At 43.8% G+C, this 19,353-nt stretch overlaps 1 protein-coding gene across 3 annotated transcripts in view; it reads right to left on the reverse strand.

Moving 5' to 3' along the window:
• Positions 1-19,353, reverse strand: part of MED13L (mediator complex subunit 13L) — a 306,791-nt gene that overhangs the window by 14,117 nt on the left and 273,321 nt on the right. For all 3 annotated transcript variants that reach the window (XM_045456871.1, XM_045456869.1, XM_045456872.1), the window contains 9 exons: positions 15,443-16,380; positions 11,357-11,536; positions 10,533-10,756; positions 8,440-8,632; positions 7,351-7,777; positions 6,562-6,781; positions 4,905-5,093; positions 1,374-1,597; positions 1,034-1,176 (listed from right to left, as the gene is read on the reverse strand). In XM_045456871.1, the coding sequence (XP_045312827.1) occupies positions 1,034-1,176; positions 1,374-1,597; positions 4,905-5,093; positions 6,562-6,781; positions 7,351-7,777; positions 8,440-8,632; positions 10,533-10,756; positions 11,357-11,536; positions 15,443-16,380 (2,738 nt within the window). The remainder of the gene's footprint in view (positions 1-1,033; positions 1,177-1,373; positions 1,598-4,904; positions 5,094-6,561; positions 6,782-7,350; positions 7,778-8,439; positions 8,633-10,532; positions 10,757-11,356; positions 11,537-15,442; positions 16,381-19,353) is intronic.

The raw sequence follows: 19,353 nt of genomic DNA on the forward strand, positions 1-19,353 counted from the left end.
ACACAGCCAAACCCGTTCACTTAGGTATTATCTATCTATGGCTGCTCTGACTTTACAATGGCAGAGCTGAGAAGCTGCAACGGTGAAAAGCTGGCCTGCAAAGTTGAAAATATTTATTACTTGGCCCTTTCCTTAGAAAGTCTGCTGACTCGGCTCTAATACACCTGCATGCACAAAACCACCAAGCTAATCTGTGCTTTGCTTTTGTGGAGACCTTAGAAGGAAACTTCCCCCATCTCTATGTATGTATTGAACTTCTTATAAATGTGTCATTAATTAATAAGGCTTTAAAAAAATAAGGTAGGCCTATGCATACTGCTCATGCAAAGTAGCTACACCAGCACAGCAAATGAGCTGGGCTCAAAGCCAGACAAGGCTGCTGCCACCGATCAGTTGTGTCGTTAGTTACTTTTAGTGCTCTGTGACTGACTGTTACATTTATGACAGGAAATATTAGCAGTTGGCAGGTATATTTAGGCATGCAACTTAAAAAAAGTCTGCTCTCTTAAGCTTCCAAGCTGAAAAATATCAGACAGTGGCAATGTGAATAAAGACTATTCCAACTTGCACCTACTTGTCCTTGTAAATCAGGATTGTCTTGCTCTTGTGCAACCAAAACAAAAACACACAAACTGTATCACCATCAATCATGAAAAATAATAAAAGAAACCTAAATCGATTCTCCTCTCATCCATCTCTCTTTAAATTTTCATGTTAAAACTGACTTGATCTCACTGACCCAGTACAAAAATACATGTTAGAAATTCAATTTACTATCACTTTTATATTAATACATTCTTTTTTGTCTTATACACTGGAGTTCAAAATTTAAGATTTCTTTGGCAAATGGTTTTGTTGATAATGAAAAGTTTAAAAACTGCTGGTTTATCCTGTCCATTTAAAAGAATCAGGAAATATAAATCTGCTTTATTCTTACTACCAACTCTACCATTTTCTCCCTCAGCTCAGTTAGGGACATTAGTTCAACCCTTTTCCGTTGTTTCCTGTACTGACTGCTTTAGGAGTCTCTCACCTTTAAGCTCTCCATGGCCAAGCCGCCCAAGTCTGCCGATTACAACTCTCCAGGGTAGGGATGTCATTTGGACAATACCTATGCACCACTCCCATAACTTCTGTAGTCCAATTTTACGTGCAGATACTTTACTCCTCCGTGACCTACAAAAGAAAGAAGTGGGGAAGGGGTCCCCAAATGAGTCAAAGTTATCGCTTAGTAAGACAAAACTGAGAAAATTCCAAAGAACCCACCCATCACACAGTGCCTAGTGCATTTAGACAGGAAAATCAGAAAGACTCATATCTGAGGAAAGGCACAGTATCGATTTATATGTAGCATAAACACGCAAGCTCCTCACCTGTTTGGTAAAGCAATATTTACAATACAAGTTTCTAATAATTCCCCATGGAGGTCAGTGCAGGAAGCCAAAAGCCAGCGCTGGTCATGAGACAGACAGTAGCCCACAAAGAGCACGTTGTACTTCTGGCTCGCCTCCCCAAAAGTCTCTCCCAGCTCCGTCTGCTTATCTTTAATTGGGGCCAATATAAAAGGAGGGGAGTAAAGCTGGATTGGACTGGGTCGCTGAAATGAAAATAAAAGTCAGTGTCAACATAACGCCACTCAACTCAACATTTCCAACAAAACCCAGAACAGCACTTGAAACCAATAGGGAGTAATGACGATAGACTGCCCCCCCCCCCAGCAGTATTATATACGTAAATAATAATGGTAAAACAGAAAACAAAGATTGTGTAAGTGACATCAGCTAGGAAACCCCAATCAGACCAATGCTTTTTTATTAAAACAAATTACTATTTTAGTAAGTAAATTAGCTCAACTTCATTAATCATCAAGACAGCAAAAATTAAAACCACAATGAGATACCACTATATACCCACCAGAAAGTCAAATAAAAAAGAAAACACTGAGTATCAGTGAGAGTGTGGGGCAACTAGAACTTTCATACACTGATGGTGATGAATCACTTTGGAAAAGTGTTTGACAATATCTGCTAAAGTCAAACACACATACCCTGTGACCCAATCAAATGGATATATATGTTTATCAAAGGACAGGGATTAATCATAATAGCTCCAAATAAAAAATAACCTAAATACCCATCAACAGTAAAATGGAAGATAGACTGTGTTATAGTTACACAATCAGAATATCAAACAGTAAGGAAATGAAAAAACTACCACTACAAGCAACAGCATAGATTAATCTCGACACTGAGTAAAAGAAGTCAGACACAAAAAATATATAAATTATGTGCCTCAATTTACATGAAAGTCAAAACCAGGCAAATCTTTGCTGCTTTAAGTGAGAATACTGATTACTGGTAGAATGACTAGAAGGGAACAGGCTTCTTATGTTTTGTTTCTTGTGCTTGTTACAAGCTGTATTTAGTGAAAATTCATCAAGCAGTATACTTATGCTCAGGTACTTTTTAGTGGGTAAATTATACTTGTGTGTGAGTGTGTGTGTGTGTGTGTGTGTGTGTGTGTGTATGAGTGATTTAAGAAATCAAAACATTAGCTGTTACCAGTAACACAAACAATGCAGTTAAACTGTGACAAAATTTAGCTGTCACCATTATTTATAGTTATTATACACATTTCAACAATAAACTAGAGTAGCAGTCAGCAAACTTCTACAAGAAGAGATAGTAAATATTTTAGGCTTTATGGGTCTCTCTTCTTATGAGTATACTTCTCTTTTTAAAAATGTAATAATCATTCTGGGGCTCCTGGATGGCTCAGTCAGTTAAGTGTCCGACTCTTGATTTCGGCTCGGTCATGATCTCATGGTTCGTTAGATTGAGCCCTGAATCAAGCCTGCTTGGGGTTCTCTCTCTCCCTCTCTCTGCCCCTTTCTCATGACCTCTCTCTCTTTCAAAACAAATAAATAAACATTTTTTAATGTAATAATCATTCTTCTTTTTTTTTTAATGTAATAATCATTCTTCTTCTTTTTTTTAATGTAATAATCATTCTTATCCAGGTCATACAAATACAGGCTACAGGCTTGATTGCAGCTACAGTCATAGTTGCTGACCCCTAAACTATATATCCAAAATAGAGACAGATATAGATATATCATAAAAAATAGTTAATAATGGAATTACAGAATTTTAAAGCTAAAATAAAGACCTGAGACAGAATCTAATCCAATTCCTTCATTTTAGGGATCCAAAACACAGGCCTAGAGATATTCAATAATTTGTTCAAAGTTTCAAAGCTAATCTTATCACTGACCCATTCATTCTCCCTATACCTGGAAAGTCTACTCCTAGGTATTTACCAAGAGAATGGAAAATATTGTAAACACAGACACTTGCGCACAAATGTTCACAGCAGTGTTGTTATTCATGAGAGCTAAAAAGTGGGAAAACCCAAGTGTCCATACACCAAAGAATGAATACCCAAAATGTGGTATATCCATACAGTGGAATATTATTTAACCATAAAAAGAAATAAAATACACATGCTGTAACATGGATGAACCTAGAAAACATGCTAAATGAAAGAATCAGACATGAAAGGTTACAGACTGTATGTTCTGCTCACATACAATGTCCAGAACAGGCAACCTTGCAGAGACAGAATGCAGGCTAGATTCTAAGTTTATAAAGAAAGGCAATACCTCGATTTCTGGAGACAAAAGAAGAAACAAGTAGAAATAAATTCATTTTTTTTTTAATCCTAGAAAACACGAATGGGTGAACTAAAATAGATAAACTGCTCAGAGAATGGAAAAATTAAAACTCAAAAGAATAAACCAACCTAAACAGCCAGAGACAGAAACTGTACACAACCACAGAGTGGAGGTGGCTGTCGGCTAAGCAGCTGCTTCTGATGGGAGTAAGGGACAAGTGTGCTATTAACTATAAAGGCCTCATTTTTTCCCTAAGCTCTTACTTATCCAAGTGAGTTTTTTCAGAAACATTTTCATCACCAACTAAAATCAGCAGTTTTTGGTGTTTTTGCGTTTTTTTCTGGTGCTGGCTTTTATTAACGGGTGATCTTTCATGCAATAAAAGTTGCGGGAACTGATTTTCGAAGGCTCTGAAAATTCTAACATTGCCCTGTTCATCTATCTTCAGGATAAAGTGATTAGTGAAATAAAAGGAAGTGTACAACTTCTGTCTGGTGTTTTCAAACTCCCCTAGAGGCGCCTCTCTGTGGGAAGCAGGTGTAAGAAGATGGAGAGAAAAAGCACTGAGACCAGGGAGGGGAGAGCAAGCTCCTGTAAAAACATGCAGCAGAGGGGCGCCTGGGTGGTGCAGTCGGTTAAGCGTCCGACTTCAGCCAGGTCACGATCTCGCGGTCCGTGAGTTCGAGCCCCGCGTCAGGCTCTGGGCTGATGGCTCAGAGCCTGGAGCCTGTTTCCGATTTTGTGTCTCCCTCTCTCTCTGCCCCTCCCCCGTTCATGCTCTGTCTCTCTCTGTCCCAAAAATAAATAAACGTTGAAGAAAACATGCAGCAGAAAACGAGGGATCCCTGCAGGGTGATCGCACACACAAACAACTGTGGTACCAGGAGAGCAAAGAGCCAGGGAAGGGAGAGACTAAGTGATTTAACACACAGGTTAGCTTCCAAAAAATAAAGAACAAAATAAACATAGGAAAAGTCGAGCATCGCTAAGTAAAAGTGGTAAGTGTGTTGCTGCCTCAGGACCTATATCAAAAAAACACCTTGAGTTCACCGGCCTCTTATCCCCCAAATTTCACAAGTGGAGAGAAGTATCTCCTCTGTTTCAAATTAGGAGTCAAAGAAACCTACCACTCTTCATAAAGGCAGAAGGCCAACCAGGCAACCAACCGGCCAGGTTTGCACCTCCCGCGTCAGAGTGCTCTTTCCGAAGCTTCTGCTGTGCTACTACCTACCTCTGGGTTCTTGAGGGTCATCTCGATGCTGGCGGCAGGCCCAAATCCCGTGAGGGACTTAATGTGGATCTGTGTGGGCAGAGGGCGCCGGCACTGGCAGTACACCGAAAATGCCATGGACTTCAAGTACTGAATGTAGAAAACTTGTTCGTCCTTCATTGTCTGCAGCATGTACTGGCAAGGCACGATCTACACAAACCCAAACAAAACCAGAAACTGGGATCGAATGCACCAACAGGAAAGCTGGAGGACAAGACGGCGCGAATTCTTTGCTGAATGGGGGCAGAGAACTGTAGTTTTGAAATACATAAGGGGCGCCTGGGTAGCTCAGTTGGTGGAGCTGCGACTCTTGATCTCAGGGTTGTGAGTTTGGGACCCACCGGGTGTAGAGATAACTTAAAAACAAAATCTTAAAAACAAGATACAAGAGGGGCATCTGGATCACTCAATCGGTCAAGCGTCCAACTCTTGATCTCAGCTCAGGTCATGATCTCACGGTGTTGTGGGTTCGAGCCCCGCGTGGGGCTCTCTCTGAGCTGACTGCACAGAGCCTGCTTAGGATTCGCACTCTCTCTGTCCCTCACCTGCTCGTGCTTGGTCTCTCTCAAAACAAATAAATAAACTTTAAAAAATCAATTAAGTAAAATAAAATATATAAATGCCAAACATAATATAACTCAATCTTAATTCCTTAGATGGCATAAAATCCTCGAGTACAAAGGTACACCAACAATTGAAGAAGAGGGTGTCATCTTGTCGGTCAAGTTACAGTCACTTAGAAATTACCCTGTTCCTTCGAGGGATAAATTCTCAATTTATTGTTGTTATGCTCCAAAATTTTACAATTTGCTTTTTAATGTAGCTCTCCTTTTTCTCATATACACACACAGTGTGCATCGTATCTTCGGGATTATTATCTAAGCATCAGAGACACAAACTTCACAACAATGAAAAACAATCAATCTGTTCTGGTAACTAATTTCGATATTTTAATTCTGTTAAGATGGCTTTAGTGAAAGTGACAGTAAAACAAAACCCAAACACCCAAGGCATCATTTTTCACCTATTATCAAAATCCTATACAATTATTGCACTATACAGCTGGCAAGGCTCTAGTGAAAGAGGCATGCTCACTCAGTGCTAAAGGGAATGTAAGTAAGTGTAACTTTCTTGGAAAGGAATCTGGCATTATTTACAGGAATCTATAGGTCTAAGAATCCACTTTAAGAAATGACCCAAACTGTGAAAAAGAGATTACACAGAAAGATGTTTGTTATAGCCTTGTTTATAATAGTGAAAGATAGAAACAAATTAAATATCTAACTGTATGGTAATAATTAAATATGGAGAATATGCAGTCATTACAAACGCTGCTTGGGAGAATTTTCAGTAACATAGAAAAGTATTCAGGAATAACGTTAAGTATAAAAGGACTAAAAATAATACTAAAAGTATGATCTCAATTCTATAAACTGACATACACAAAAAAAGGCTAAAAATACACCAAAATGGTGATGGTGGCTTAATCTAAAGGTAGAATTATGAACATCATTTCCTTTACAGCTTTATGTACTTCCAATGAAAAAGAAATCACAGACCTGTATTTACTTTCATAAAAACAACAACAAAAGCTAAAAATAAAGTTGCAGGCAGTTACCTGGAGAATGAAAGAATTTCTCATATGTTCGGGTAAATTATCCAGCATCTCCGTGTAGCAGCGCATCAAACTCAACAGCCAAAAGTTTCCGGAAGTGGAGTCTTCATCTGCAGTGTAGGTGAAGGGGTCCACCATGTAAATGACCACAGCTGGAGGATAGGCTTGGCTGTCTGCAGAGTCGGGTTCAGTGGGAATTCCTATTCTTTCCCTTTCTGTGACACTGCGGAGAGAGTCACTTATGAGATGCACAAATAAATATAGATTACACAAAATACATCAATTCCCGAGGACACTGACCCCCTGGACAATGATTACAGATCGAATGTAGCATTGATATGTTTCGTATTATCCAAACGAAGGCAAACCAAGCCCGTTAGCACCGAGAGAGACGGGAAATGACAATATACGACTCCTTTAAATGGGAGATCTCTTTTTCGACTCCTTCTTTTCCTTGGGGCCACATTCTAAAAAGATGTTTTATACTTCTATTAATGTGAGTGGTAACAGCTTACTAATACTATATTATGTTCATATAATAATAATAGGAGTATTAACAGTACCAGCTTCCTATGAAGCTAATAAGCTTAGTAACAGTAAGTTCACACGGAGTCTTGGATTTCTTAACACCGGAGCCACAGACTGACAGTCTTAAGTTCCCTTTGGGAAGGAGGGAAACAGGGCGCTTCACGAGCCTTAGAGATGCAGGAGGTGAGGAGGGGCGTGGGGTGCAGAAGAGCAGGGACAGGGCCCAAGCCGAAGCCACACACCATCCACCGGCGGGCAGCGTACCTTTCTTGTCCATCCTGTGAGGGCTGAGAGGAGCTCTGCCCGGGCTCCGGGTCTCCGCCACAGCCTGCGCTGCCTTGCGTTCTGTCTGCAGACCCGGCCCCGCTGCCGGGGTTCTGCCCTCCGACGCTAGCACTGAATCCTGAAGAAGAGGTAGTGCTGATCTGGTTAACGACGGGGGCGGGGGCGGGGGCGGAGACCGGCGGCACAGAGGACCCGGAGGCCGAGCTGCCTGCCGCGGGGTTCCCGGAACTGCTGCTGGAGGTGGGGTTGAACGCACTGCCGGCTGAGGGCGCTGCCGATCCTGAATTTGAAGCTAGAGGCCCAGCGTTCCCGGGGGTAGCTTGTCCCTGTGCTGCTGCTGGTGGGGACTGGTACTTAGGTGGTATCAGCAGGCTGCCATCGAGCTGCAGAGTGGCTAGATAAGGTGCTGAAAGAGGACACGCAGAGAGGGGACGTCAGCGACACTCCGCAGCGTCAGACCCAATCAGCAAGTAGAATGGTCACGGTTTCAGAAAATTACGTTTTCAGGCTGTGACGCTCTGACTATGACACCCAAGATGCTATCTCCACGCTGGAGCATAGGCTTATACACTCTGCAAACGTGGAGCTGAACACGGGGCTACGTGTGACAGTTCTGGTGAAGAGGCTTATTTGAAAACAAAGAGAAAATTAACCTTTCGGACTGAATCTGTCTGCCTTCACCGCAAGCCGCGAGGCCGGGGTCTCTTCCGGAGCCATCACGGCGTATACCACGCTCCTATGCGCAGCGGGCTTTAGAAGCTTCCGAGACTCTCTTGGGAGTGCGGGTTTAACTTAAGCAGTTAATACCAAGTCCTGCCGCTAAGTTTTCAACATGTGGAGTAAATTAGATATGACTTCTTTAGGCAACTTTAAATTGCTTTTAAAGAATGTTGTGCACGTAAAAATGAGCATTTAACGACCCAGAACGCAGGAATTAGACCTAAACAAATACGGTAATGGAACACCAACATTACCTGAGATAAAAGCAGCAGAACGCTGCTTCCCAAAGGGTGGCAATCTGCTATTCTACTTCTCAGATTCTATTTTGCCAAACAAATTCCCATTTACCTAGGTGATGGCGGCAAACTTGCGCATAAAGTTTGAGTCTGGAATGATTGTCATTCTCCTCGCTGCTCCACGGCTGGTTAAACCACTCGCTCACAAGCTCATCCGTCAGCTTCTGTGCCACAGTCTTCCCCACGCGCATGATCCCATCTCGTAGCACTTTGCAGATGGGCTTGTGCTGCCCAAGCCGACACATCTACACCACAAACAAGACCGTTACTTACAACAGGAACCACGCCTGTGCTGGGGGGGGGGGGGGGGACGACATTCTCTACCACACACGCAGAAGTACCTCGCATTTTCTTTTCCCATTAACACAAGCACCCAAACCCACGTTCTGAGCTGGTCCTTTTTGCTCGTTAGAATGTGTGCTGAAACTCCTATCTGCCTCTCCAAAACCTGGACTGGGCCGCTCTTAAGAAAAATAAATGTTTCTTCACCCAGCCAGTTCCTGCCACACAAGGGAAGGTCGCTGAGTACTACCTGATTGCTAATGGTCAAATAAAGAATTAACCAGATTCCTGCCTACTAAGGCTGACTGAGACATATGTCCGCTAAAACCTCTTAAGTAATCCCGACTCATAATGTTTTCCCATAAGATAACATTAAAATTTTATGGGCCATCTGTTACACTGTTACAGACATTTGGAGATCACCAAGAGCAGAGGCCACTGAAGCAGGGGATATGCTGATCACTTTTTAAAAGTAAATAGTTGTTTTAAGCACAAGGAGATTCTGTTGTTAATCTCTAGCACATTAAATGGACACTTGCAGCCAAGAATTAATACAACACACCTGCGAAAAGTAAGCTACTTAACTATCTATTCAACAACAGGAGAGCCCATATCATCCCTTATTACAGCTGATAACTGAAGGCCTAACTCAGGCCCTACAAAATCCTCAGGCATACACCCTTGTAACCAGGGACACACTATGACCAAACGAGCAGTCCTAATAAAGTCATTAGGATCTAAAAAGATCCCTCGATCCTTTTATGTTTTGTAACTTCTGTTGAAGGCTTCGTTCAAGAGAAGGGCCATGCTTTAAAAAAAAATTGCTTACACAAGTTTTCTGTGTTACGGTCCTTATTATTTAATATTATTACACATCCACGGACCAGGCACTGTGTAGAAATTACTAGATCTGAGGGTTTCCTCCAGGGGCTTAACTGATGCCATCACCTCCGATGTTACCATCTCCTCACTTCTTTGTAGCAAGACATAAGCTCACTATTTCATGTGCACCCATCCATTTCTAAATAGCGAATGTTCTGTTATGACATATTTTTGAAATTCAACTTGGCATCATATTTAACAAACACCCTTGTAATGTTTATACTATGCTTGTCACAGCTCTTCAAAAATACTAATTTCATTTAATCTTGCCAAAAATAAAGATATTAGAAGTATAAGGTACAAAGAATTTAGTGTACGTATACTCTGGCTGAAAAAAGGTGGAACTTACTCTTCAAGATACACATGATCTTAATTTTTCAAAAGCAATAGTATTTCATGTAATAAATATACCAAATTATCTACCTGGCTTTTAAATTATTATGGTTATTATTAACCTGTATCAAAATTTTATTAAGATGAACGTAGTGTTTAAATACATAACACACAACAGGGACATGATTCATTAAACTTGTCTTTTGACACAGAAATCTTCAAGCTAAACATTTTCATACTGTTTTCAGGAACACCCCCCACCCCCCCCCCCACCCCCACCCTGCCCACAAAGAGATGTGCTTTCTTTTTGTAAAGGCCATCTTCTGAACAGCCAGAACACCCGCCCCTGGTAAGCAACACTCTTGAACTCAAGCACATAAATCAGGAAAAAACAGCTGACAGAATTGTACATGGTGTGGTAAGGCCAGTAGAGCAAAGTCTCCTAAATCTAACAAAATGTAAAGCAAAGATGGGAAAAGCAATTTACTTCCGGGAAAACTTGCCAACTTAATTCTCTCCTCCATCCTCCAACTATCTGCAAATTTCCTTTGAGATCTCCTTTGAAGATACTTGCTCTTTAAAACTCAGCCACAGCTAGAAACAATCTGAGGACTCATGTCCCAAAAGCGATTTTCGGGTCGTTCTCACCTCATATACAGCGCTCAAGTCCCTGAAGAAAGTTTTGGCTCCTTCGAGCAAGGCCTCGTTTTCTGGACACACCACAATATAGGCAACATCCCGGTGGCCCCCATATGGGTCCAACAGCAGCCTCTCCCAAAATGGCAAGGAGAACGGCGAGATGGTGAGGAAGTCCTTGTCATAGCCTACCAGCAGGGTGGGGATGGGCAACGGCTCAGGAGATTCTTCGGAACCTGTAACGACAGTGCAGTTCAGGAGGGTGCTTCCCACAACCGGGACACCTTAGAAGGTCCCCGCTGCGTTAGTATTAGTTCTGGCATCAGAAGTTTCCTTGCAGGTTCGCAGCGTAACTCTCAACAGTACTCTTCAAATCCTCTAATTATATGGCTCCTGATGAAGGACCTTACTTAAATGAGTCAGAACATGCTTACAGAGGTTCGAGAAGATCAGAGGGCAGACTAGAACAAGTTAAAGTTAGTTTTCCAAGCAGCACTACATCGTTTCCTTTAAGCATGATAATCCCAGCTCTGAAGAAGTTGACAGAACTAATTCAGAAGTTCATCCAGATGAAAATACAATGAGGATCAGGAAGATGAGGAAAATCTAATGGATACTCTACTTAAGGATCATTTTCCTCATTGACCTTGCTTCTGCCAAGGATGCTAAGAAAACGTAACTCCAAACTGACTTTAGGAAAGAAAAGAGATTATAAAGCTTAACAGGCGTGAAAAAAAAGATGCCGTTTTGTCAGTGAGGCGAGGACTTGGCAGTGACTAAAGCTGGTTTCTACGGCAACGACCTATGAAGGAACTGAAAGAGGGAAGAGGTTCTACCGTAGGTCCCCCGTCCTGCCATCTTGTGGAACTGCTGCCAGGTTAGCGGTCCCTGCACATGCTGGATGTTCTCCCAGGTCCTGCCCGTGCGCTTCTTCTGGATGGCGTCTTGGAGAAAGGGCTGCAGAGACAACAGCATACGGACCACATCTTGGGAGGAGAGCATACTGATGTCCAGCACTGGAAGAGAAGGGACACGGAAAGGAACAGAAATCGTAAGGGGGGGATCGACACTGTCCTCTTTCCTGCCCTGATTCTGGACCAGAGTTACGGCCCATGACAAAGATAACGCTGGTGGCACGTTCTATTTTTACTAGATTCTAAAATGCTAGACTTACCTGGCAACAGTAAAGGTATTTTATTATGATAAAGTAATTTATAATTTATTATTGGAAATAATAAAAGGAGAAGTACGTTACTCTATATTCAAGAGGTTAACTGTAGAACTGCTTTGAAGTAAAAAGATGGGTAGACCTGCTCTTTCAAATCGTATGAACCTGTTTCCAAGGTTACATAAGAAACCCTGTAAAAGTTTCTTAATTATCGTATTACTTTTATTTACAAACACCAATGTTCTGGATGTGTTAAGTGGGGGGAAAAACCTACACAGAAGCTTTTAAAAAACTGTTAAAAACGCTCCTACTGTAAAACATTTTCACAAAACTCTGAGTGCACGAAAGAGAACGGCGACCTTGCACGCAGGCAGAGGCACAGGGCACCATGGCGAAGGCAACGCCAGGACGAGAGGCCATCCACCAGAGGAGGGTGGCACTCAGGGCTTCAGAACAAACATTCTTCCTACTAGGAGGAGGGGCTCTTAACAGAGAATCTGAGAAACCTCTCAAACTCTATGCAAAACCCTGCACGCGTGTACAAATGCGTACTCTTTCTCAGGGAGGAAGGTCCATCACGCTCATCAAATTCTCAGAAAGATCCGATGAAAGAGCTCATCAAGTTTGAGGTGACCAGCTATGAACCCACACGGCTGCATACCTAAAGACCTTCCCTTACTCTTCCTTTTCTAGCTGACTAGGAAAGGGACACGGTTGGAAATCTAAGATTTACCTACCCACTAAATCTGAAACACAGGGTGCTTAAGACATTTTGAGGTGTATCTCCTAAATCAAACACAAGTGGCAAACCTAAATTTCCAACACCTCCCAAAAGAGCCGGGAGGCCCGGCGGGTGTGGGCTCGGAGCCACGTTCCTGCACTGACAGCCCTGCCGGAGCGGTCGGACAGCCGCCCCCTCCCCCCGGCTCTGCTCGCTCTCTCCTCACTGGGCTCTGCTGCTTGCCTGACAACGGAGCAATGGCCATCGCCTTCATCTTCGAGCCTGTGCTGCCTTTTTTCCTTATAGTAAAGAAAAAAGTACTTCTTGTACCCACGGCTCTATCAAAAGTTGGAAAATGACAGACCAAGAGAACCACACGTTAGAGAAAAATAAAAGCAGACGCACTTCCGTGGGGCTATTCCTGTGCACACGGAACAGAAAGTGTGCCGTGCGAGACAATCGAGGGCGCTGCTGTCTGCAGACCCGGCTCCCGCACCGCACCGTTCACTTCCATCAGCTGTCGGGTACTTTCCAGCTTCTGACTTTGAAGCCCACACCTCCCCTGCAACAAAATCTGCTATTTTTCATATCCAAAGATGACAGTACTGATCCACCCACAGAATGCTTTTCTGTCTGAAGGCTACTGTCTAGTAAAAGGAACCACCCAAGATAATCACCCACATTTCTGTAGGGGAAAGACTGTACTTTCTTTAATTCATAAATTCATCCCACAGACATTAATTAAAGGCCTGCTAAGTGTAAGGCACTGTGCTCAAACCTGAGCAGTTACAGAAGTGAGTGTCACCCTTGAATACTTCCTTAGGAGCCTCCACCTACCAAGAAGCCTCCTTGCTTGGCTACTCCGAAAATGCCTATCACCCCTACTCCGCTGAGCTCTATCCTCGAGCCATAGTTCTTTTCCAGATTTCAAACTATATTTAAGAAGATTATACAGCCTTCTCTCCTCCAAGGCTCAGAGCTGCTCAGGACAGGGTCCATGTTCCGTTCACGTAACCGACCTCTCGGGCCTGGCCGCTCCCGCCTCTCTCCAGAGGCAGCCCTCACCGTGGCCAAAAGACAGGTTCAATCCTCATCTTAAAAGCTCAGCTGTGCTTTAATGCTTACTGACCACTCTACTCTTTCTTGAACTCAGTTACACCAAAGAATTCAGTAAAGCTCTGTCCCAAACCCTCTGCGGTTCTCGTTTTGTCCGCCTCCTCAGTGAGCTTCCCTCCTCCTCAGTGCTCCTGACTTGAGTTCCGATCTACAAGCCAACCACTCCCTTCCCCCTGAGCTGCAGGCCTGTCAAATCCCAAGTGTCTACTTGAAACCTCTAGCTGGGTATCTCAGAAGGGATCTTTAAAATCACCAAAACTCAATTTAGGGGCTTTCTCCCCAGACAGGGTCTTCCTCCAGCACACCTAGCTTTGAACGAGCTCACTATGGGTCCAGGTATATGCATCACAAATCCGCGTGTCTTCCTGAACATCCCCTTCTCTCCAAGCCCCCAAATCCAACCCACTACCAAACCCTGCAGTCCTACCGCTTCCTCAACGTCTTTTGAATGCTTCCACTTCTCTTCCATCTCCTTTGCTAAGACACGAAACCAAGCTATGATTTATTTGAGCCACTACATTAAACCTGTAGTCTCTCCACCGTTCCTGTCATTTCCAAATCCACAGCCTGCACCGAAGTCAGAGTATTTGTTTCTCTGTTTTATTTTAAAATTATTATTATTATTTTTGAGAGAGAGAGAGAGAGAGAGAGAGAGGGAGGGAGGGGAGGGAGGGAGGAAGGGAGAGGGTGAGGGAACACGTGAGCAGGGGAAGGGCAGAGAGAGACGGAAACAGAATCTGAAGCAGGCTCCAGGCTGTCAGCACAGAGCCCAACGCAGGGCTCGAACTCGTGAACCATGAGATCGTGACCTGAGCCAAAGTCAGGTGCTTAACCAACTGAGCCACCCAGGCACCCCTGAGAGTATCTGTTTCTTAACTGCACAAATCTGATGGCAATGCCTCTTCATAAACCCATCAATGACCTGTTAGGGCTCTTGGGATAAAGCCCCCAGCCCCAGCAGGTCTCAAAAGGTTCTTGTAAATCTAGCCAACTGGAAGCTGGCTTCAGTTTTCTGAAAGCCCCAAGCTCTACATAATTCTGGGCCTTCACTCTTGCTCCTTCTACCTGGGACACAATTCCTTGCTCTCCACTCTCTTTATCCAATTAATCAGTACTGAGATCTCTAACGTTAGTACTTCTTCAAGGAGGTCTTCCCTGACCCCAGTCTAGGGATGCTCTCCTTATCCCATGCTTTCATCGCTTATAATGGTTTCTAATAACATGCTAATTCGTGTAATTATTTGATTAACGTACATCTTCCAGAACAGATCAGAAAGTCCCTCCGAGAGGTACCTTGTCTCTTTCGGTCATTTTATCCCCCAGGATGCATCACGGAATAGCGAATGAATAAAGGAAGCGAATGGCAAGTTCCGTGGCCCACTTCGAGCTCATCGTCACAGATATTTGTCAACTGGAGCTTTTAACAACAGAAGAGCCAGTGACATGCCTCGGGAACCACAACGCAAAGTAAACCGTGATCAGTGTTGTAAGATACAAAGCACTGGAAAACCAGAGGAAGGAAAAAGTGCTCTGTAAATGGGCAGAAGGCTTCATGGAGGAAGGACCATGGAAAACCGGTCTAGAGGAATGGGTGGATGTAAACATGAAAGGGTGTGCAAACTAGTATCCCGTATAGTCTCGACAACTCTGACACTTAGCAGCCACCGGTTTCCAGTACCAATGGCCCATAGGAATTAACACGATAGAAGTTTTCAAAAAATAATTCCTCTGCTCAAAAGGTGTTTCCATATGAAACATTTCTCCAGTCCTTAAATTTGGGATAATTATCAACAGGGCTCTCACTTTAGTTCTTCTGAAGAAGTGAAATTTGAGATTTGTCCTATAACAAAGAAAGCTTATAATTTACCACCATATGAAGAAAATCTGCAAAGTAAGTGTGCATTCTGGAAAACCTACCATTGCTGTGAGGCCAAGAGTGCACAGTGGCACTTCTCACCAGCGCTTCGTCTACTTTTCCACCCGTGGGATTGTCCACATACTGTCGGCCCTGCTCCAAGGCATTAAAGCATTCCGTCCAATAATCATTATTATCTGCCTGCACCCGGTCGTAACTCCAGCTCACACAGGGAAGAGTCTGGCGACTGTTGGAGGAAATGTAGTCCAAGAAACTCAGTGAAGCAAAAGGTTGTGTATGCTGATTCTGGAGGAGGAGGAGGAGGCTTATAGGTGGCTCCTGGGACTTTCTGGCTCCCTCCACCTGAGGAAGGAAGGTAGTCTGACACATCATTAAGCGCCTCTCCGCGGCCTGACCAATATCAGAATTCTTCCCAAAGATATCCAACTCATCTTCCAGGAAGAGTCCCGAATTGTAGCCAAGTTTGCGATTCATAATCGCACTAAACCCACAGGTACAGCGATACTGGTCCTCGTTGGAAGAATCGGGGATGTAAAGCCCAACATCTGCCCCTTTGATGTTCATGTTGCAGGCACAGATGCAACAGCTGTCAAAGTTTCTGTCTTTAAAAATATTCATCACGGAATCTGAGAGGATCAGGGTGACGTAGAGACTGTGGGCTTCGGGAATCGGCTGCATGGTGGCAGGCTCCACAGAGTTAAGGGGCCGCGTGGTAGAGGGAGTAGAGGCAGGTGAGCCCTGATCGGTGCTGTCATATTTAACCGACCCCTGACCACTGGCAGTGCCCCCTCCTCTGGGAGTTCTTGGGGTCCTGGGGGTTCGTGGTGTGGGGACAGAGAAGCGAGGGGTTGCTGGAGATGGCAAAACTCCTGCCCCGCTGTTGCTGGCTGGGGCAGCGCTGTTCAACGTCACCGGCGTGTTCATCTGGGGCGTATTCAGGTAGTCTGGGTCTGCTAGGCTCCCGACACTAGGCACGTTGCTGCAACAGAGAATGCCGAGTGAGAACGCGCGCTCGTCACAGACTGCCAGGGTTCTCACGGTCACCCCGCCCGCCCGCCCGCACACCGCAGCCTTCACGCATGCCATCCCTGGGTATATTCCAGTGTTTCTTAAAAAAAATAAAAGCACTCAAAAAAGCCAGTGAAGTGGATGGGAAAGCAAGCAGCAAGGCATGAAGAGCAATACACCACAGCATCTTCCTTCTGCTTATTCCACATCTGCGCAATCTTCATGTTAATCTTTCAAAGGAACTTCACTGATTTTAGAAGAAAACGTGGTGCTGAGTCTGGTCAAGGTAGTTTTGAAAAACCATAACTACTACGTGAAACTGTAACACATGAGTTCAGATGCTAAATCAGCTAGAAGGCCATAGGATAAAATCTGGATCTAACTGGCAATTACATTTTTGTCATTTATTGAAATCGAAAGTCTGCCATCGTACTTGCTCTCTAAGGCGATGATCCATATATGATTCTAAGTCAGACACACATGAAAATGTACTATTCTTCTATTTTCAAAATACAGGCCTATCTAGGCCTGTGTTTTTAAATTTTTTTTTTTTTTTCAACGTTTATTTATTTTTGGGACAGAGAGAGACAGAGCATGAATGGGGGAGGGGCAGAGAGAGAGGGAGACACAGAATCGGAAACAGGCTCCAGGCTCTGAGCCATCAGCCCAGAGCCCGACGCGGGGCTCGAACTCACGGACCGCGAGATCGTGACCTGGCTGAAGTCGGACGCTTAACCGACTGCGCCACCCAGGCGCCCCTAGGCCTGTGTTTTTAGAATAATGAGTCACCATGAGGGAATCCAGTTGTAGGAAAGCCACTGGCCAGTGCTACACTACAATTAATACAAATATCACGTGTGTAGCTAGGAGGCCTTAGTACTCATTAGATGAGTTACAAGCACACATCCTATATTGAAGCTTCCACACTTCTAGATTCCTGTGGAGTGGTAGGCAATTTTAGTTCATTTTTAATTTTTCAATATGCTATGCGTTACTGGTAGCACAATTTGTTTCAGTTCCCAGAGACTGATAGCACTGTGTTACCTATTTTTCCATAAGCAATGACTTCTTCTTGGAATAGCCACATAGAGCACAAGACAGTGCCTGCAATGTTCTGCTGTTTTTTTATTGCAAAAAAGTTTTCTGATATACACTCTTAGATGTACATGTAAAACAGCACGAGACCATTCTGTGCAATTAGAAGGTATCAAAAGAACACAGATTTCATTTGATACTTATTAATTTCTTTTGAAATCTATTAATACTGAGCTTAAACTAATGTTCTTCCAATAAACCACATATTCATTCACTTACAATTTGAAAGAAGAATGTCACAAAGCAATGGCTCTTCAAATAAATTCTTGTGATTTTTAATTAGCTATGCCTCAACTACCAGCCTAAAAAAATCTACATCAAGCACTATAAGGAAATTGTAAATCTGAGGCACAGTGGTATCTCTGAGAACAGATAAAAAATGACCCAGAAACCTTGATTAGCAATCACTGCTATCTCAGAGACCAAAATAATAAGTGCGTAATAAAGATCTTTACCCTAATTGGACTCCTTTCACATTTTCCTGTTTGACAAAACCCTATGAATTACTATGCAGTTCAGATCAGAAAAGGAACTATGGCTCCTAACGGAAAACCCAAATAATGGAATTGCTCCCTAGATAGTAAGAATGGTTTAGCTTGCACAGTAACCTGATTTTTCCCCATTCGATAAAAATGAGTTGAGGACCAACACTATGCTAGATGCCAGGTATTCAACAGTAAAAAGGCAGAAGAAAAGTCAGCTCACAGCCAGTAAGACAGGCGTCAAGCAAGGAAGCACCAGCGTGCTGAGTGTGGCAAAGGGGTGGCCAGGGTGAGGGAGGCCCCAGCAGAAGGAATTCACACAGTCTAGAACTTTGCTGGCCAATATGGCTGCCGCTAGCCCGACGTGCTAAAGTTTAAGTGAACTTAGATAAAACCAAAAGTTCAGTCTTGGTCTCAACTGGCCACATTTCAAGAGGCATACAGCTACAACACCGGGGCAGGGGCGGCCATTCCGGAAGGTGTGCCGATACTTCATCGAACGAAGTTCCTAACAGTGCCAGCTAAGGATACCAAGGATCTTTGGGATGGCTACTGGCAGACTGAACAGAATAAGCAGTGATCTAAATCCCTTATTTTTTAACCAACCATACAGCAACGGGTTGCGTTTCACATTTGTGAGGAGCCTCTGTGTGTAGGAGATTAAACTGTCCACCGGGTCCCTGGAGCTGCTGCACTGCTGAGAAGGGCATGGCAACGTGTACGGGCCAGTGGGCCCCACTGTACTGCACCAGGCCCTATTTAAATAAGACCGAGTCCAGCCGGAGCACGGCAGCAGGAGACCAGCCAGGGGAGTCACCACCAGGGGCCTTTTGAGCACACTCTTTCACACTGCTGGTGAGTCGTCATTGCCACAATACTTCCCCAACCATTAGTTGCCGGAGCCTTTCGAAAATCTTGTGTGGGAAGGAGGGCGGGATTATACCATTTTAAAGAAGGGGAGACTCCGATCAGATGGTCATTTAAGGTCACAGACAGGAGGAAACAAAAAAGGGAGGAGCAGGAATGGAGTCCTATGTCAGCACAGCGGTACCTTCCCAAGTCTGGGTTCTTTTATCCCACACCTGCGTCGCGGTTTTTCAATCCCCTGCTGACTTCGCACACGTGAGCATAAAGCCCGTTTGGGACACTAACGTTGGTTTCATCAAGATGGTTTTATCTGATGTCACAAATGGAGCCCACAGACTGGATCTGGAATTTGTCTTCTTGTCTTACTGGTTCCTAAAATGTAACTCTGGACTAATTAGCAACGTTTGTAAAAAGGAAATGTATATAAACATGCAGATCTCCAGGCTCCCACATCCTTGTGTGAACTATGTGCTGTCACCGCACAGCAAACAGTCACTTCC

The sequence above is a fragment of the Leopardus geoffroyi genome, chromosome D3, assembly GCF_018350155.1.
Source record: "Leopardus geoffroyi isolate Oge1 chromosome D3, O.geoffroyi_Oge1_pat1.0, whole genome shotgun sequence".
In the NCBI taxonomy this organism is placed as follows: Eukaryota; Metazoa; Chordata; class Mammalia; order Carnivora; family Felidae; genus Leopardus; species Leopardus geoffroyi.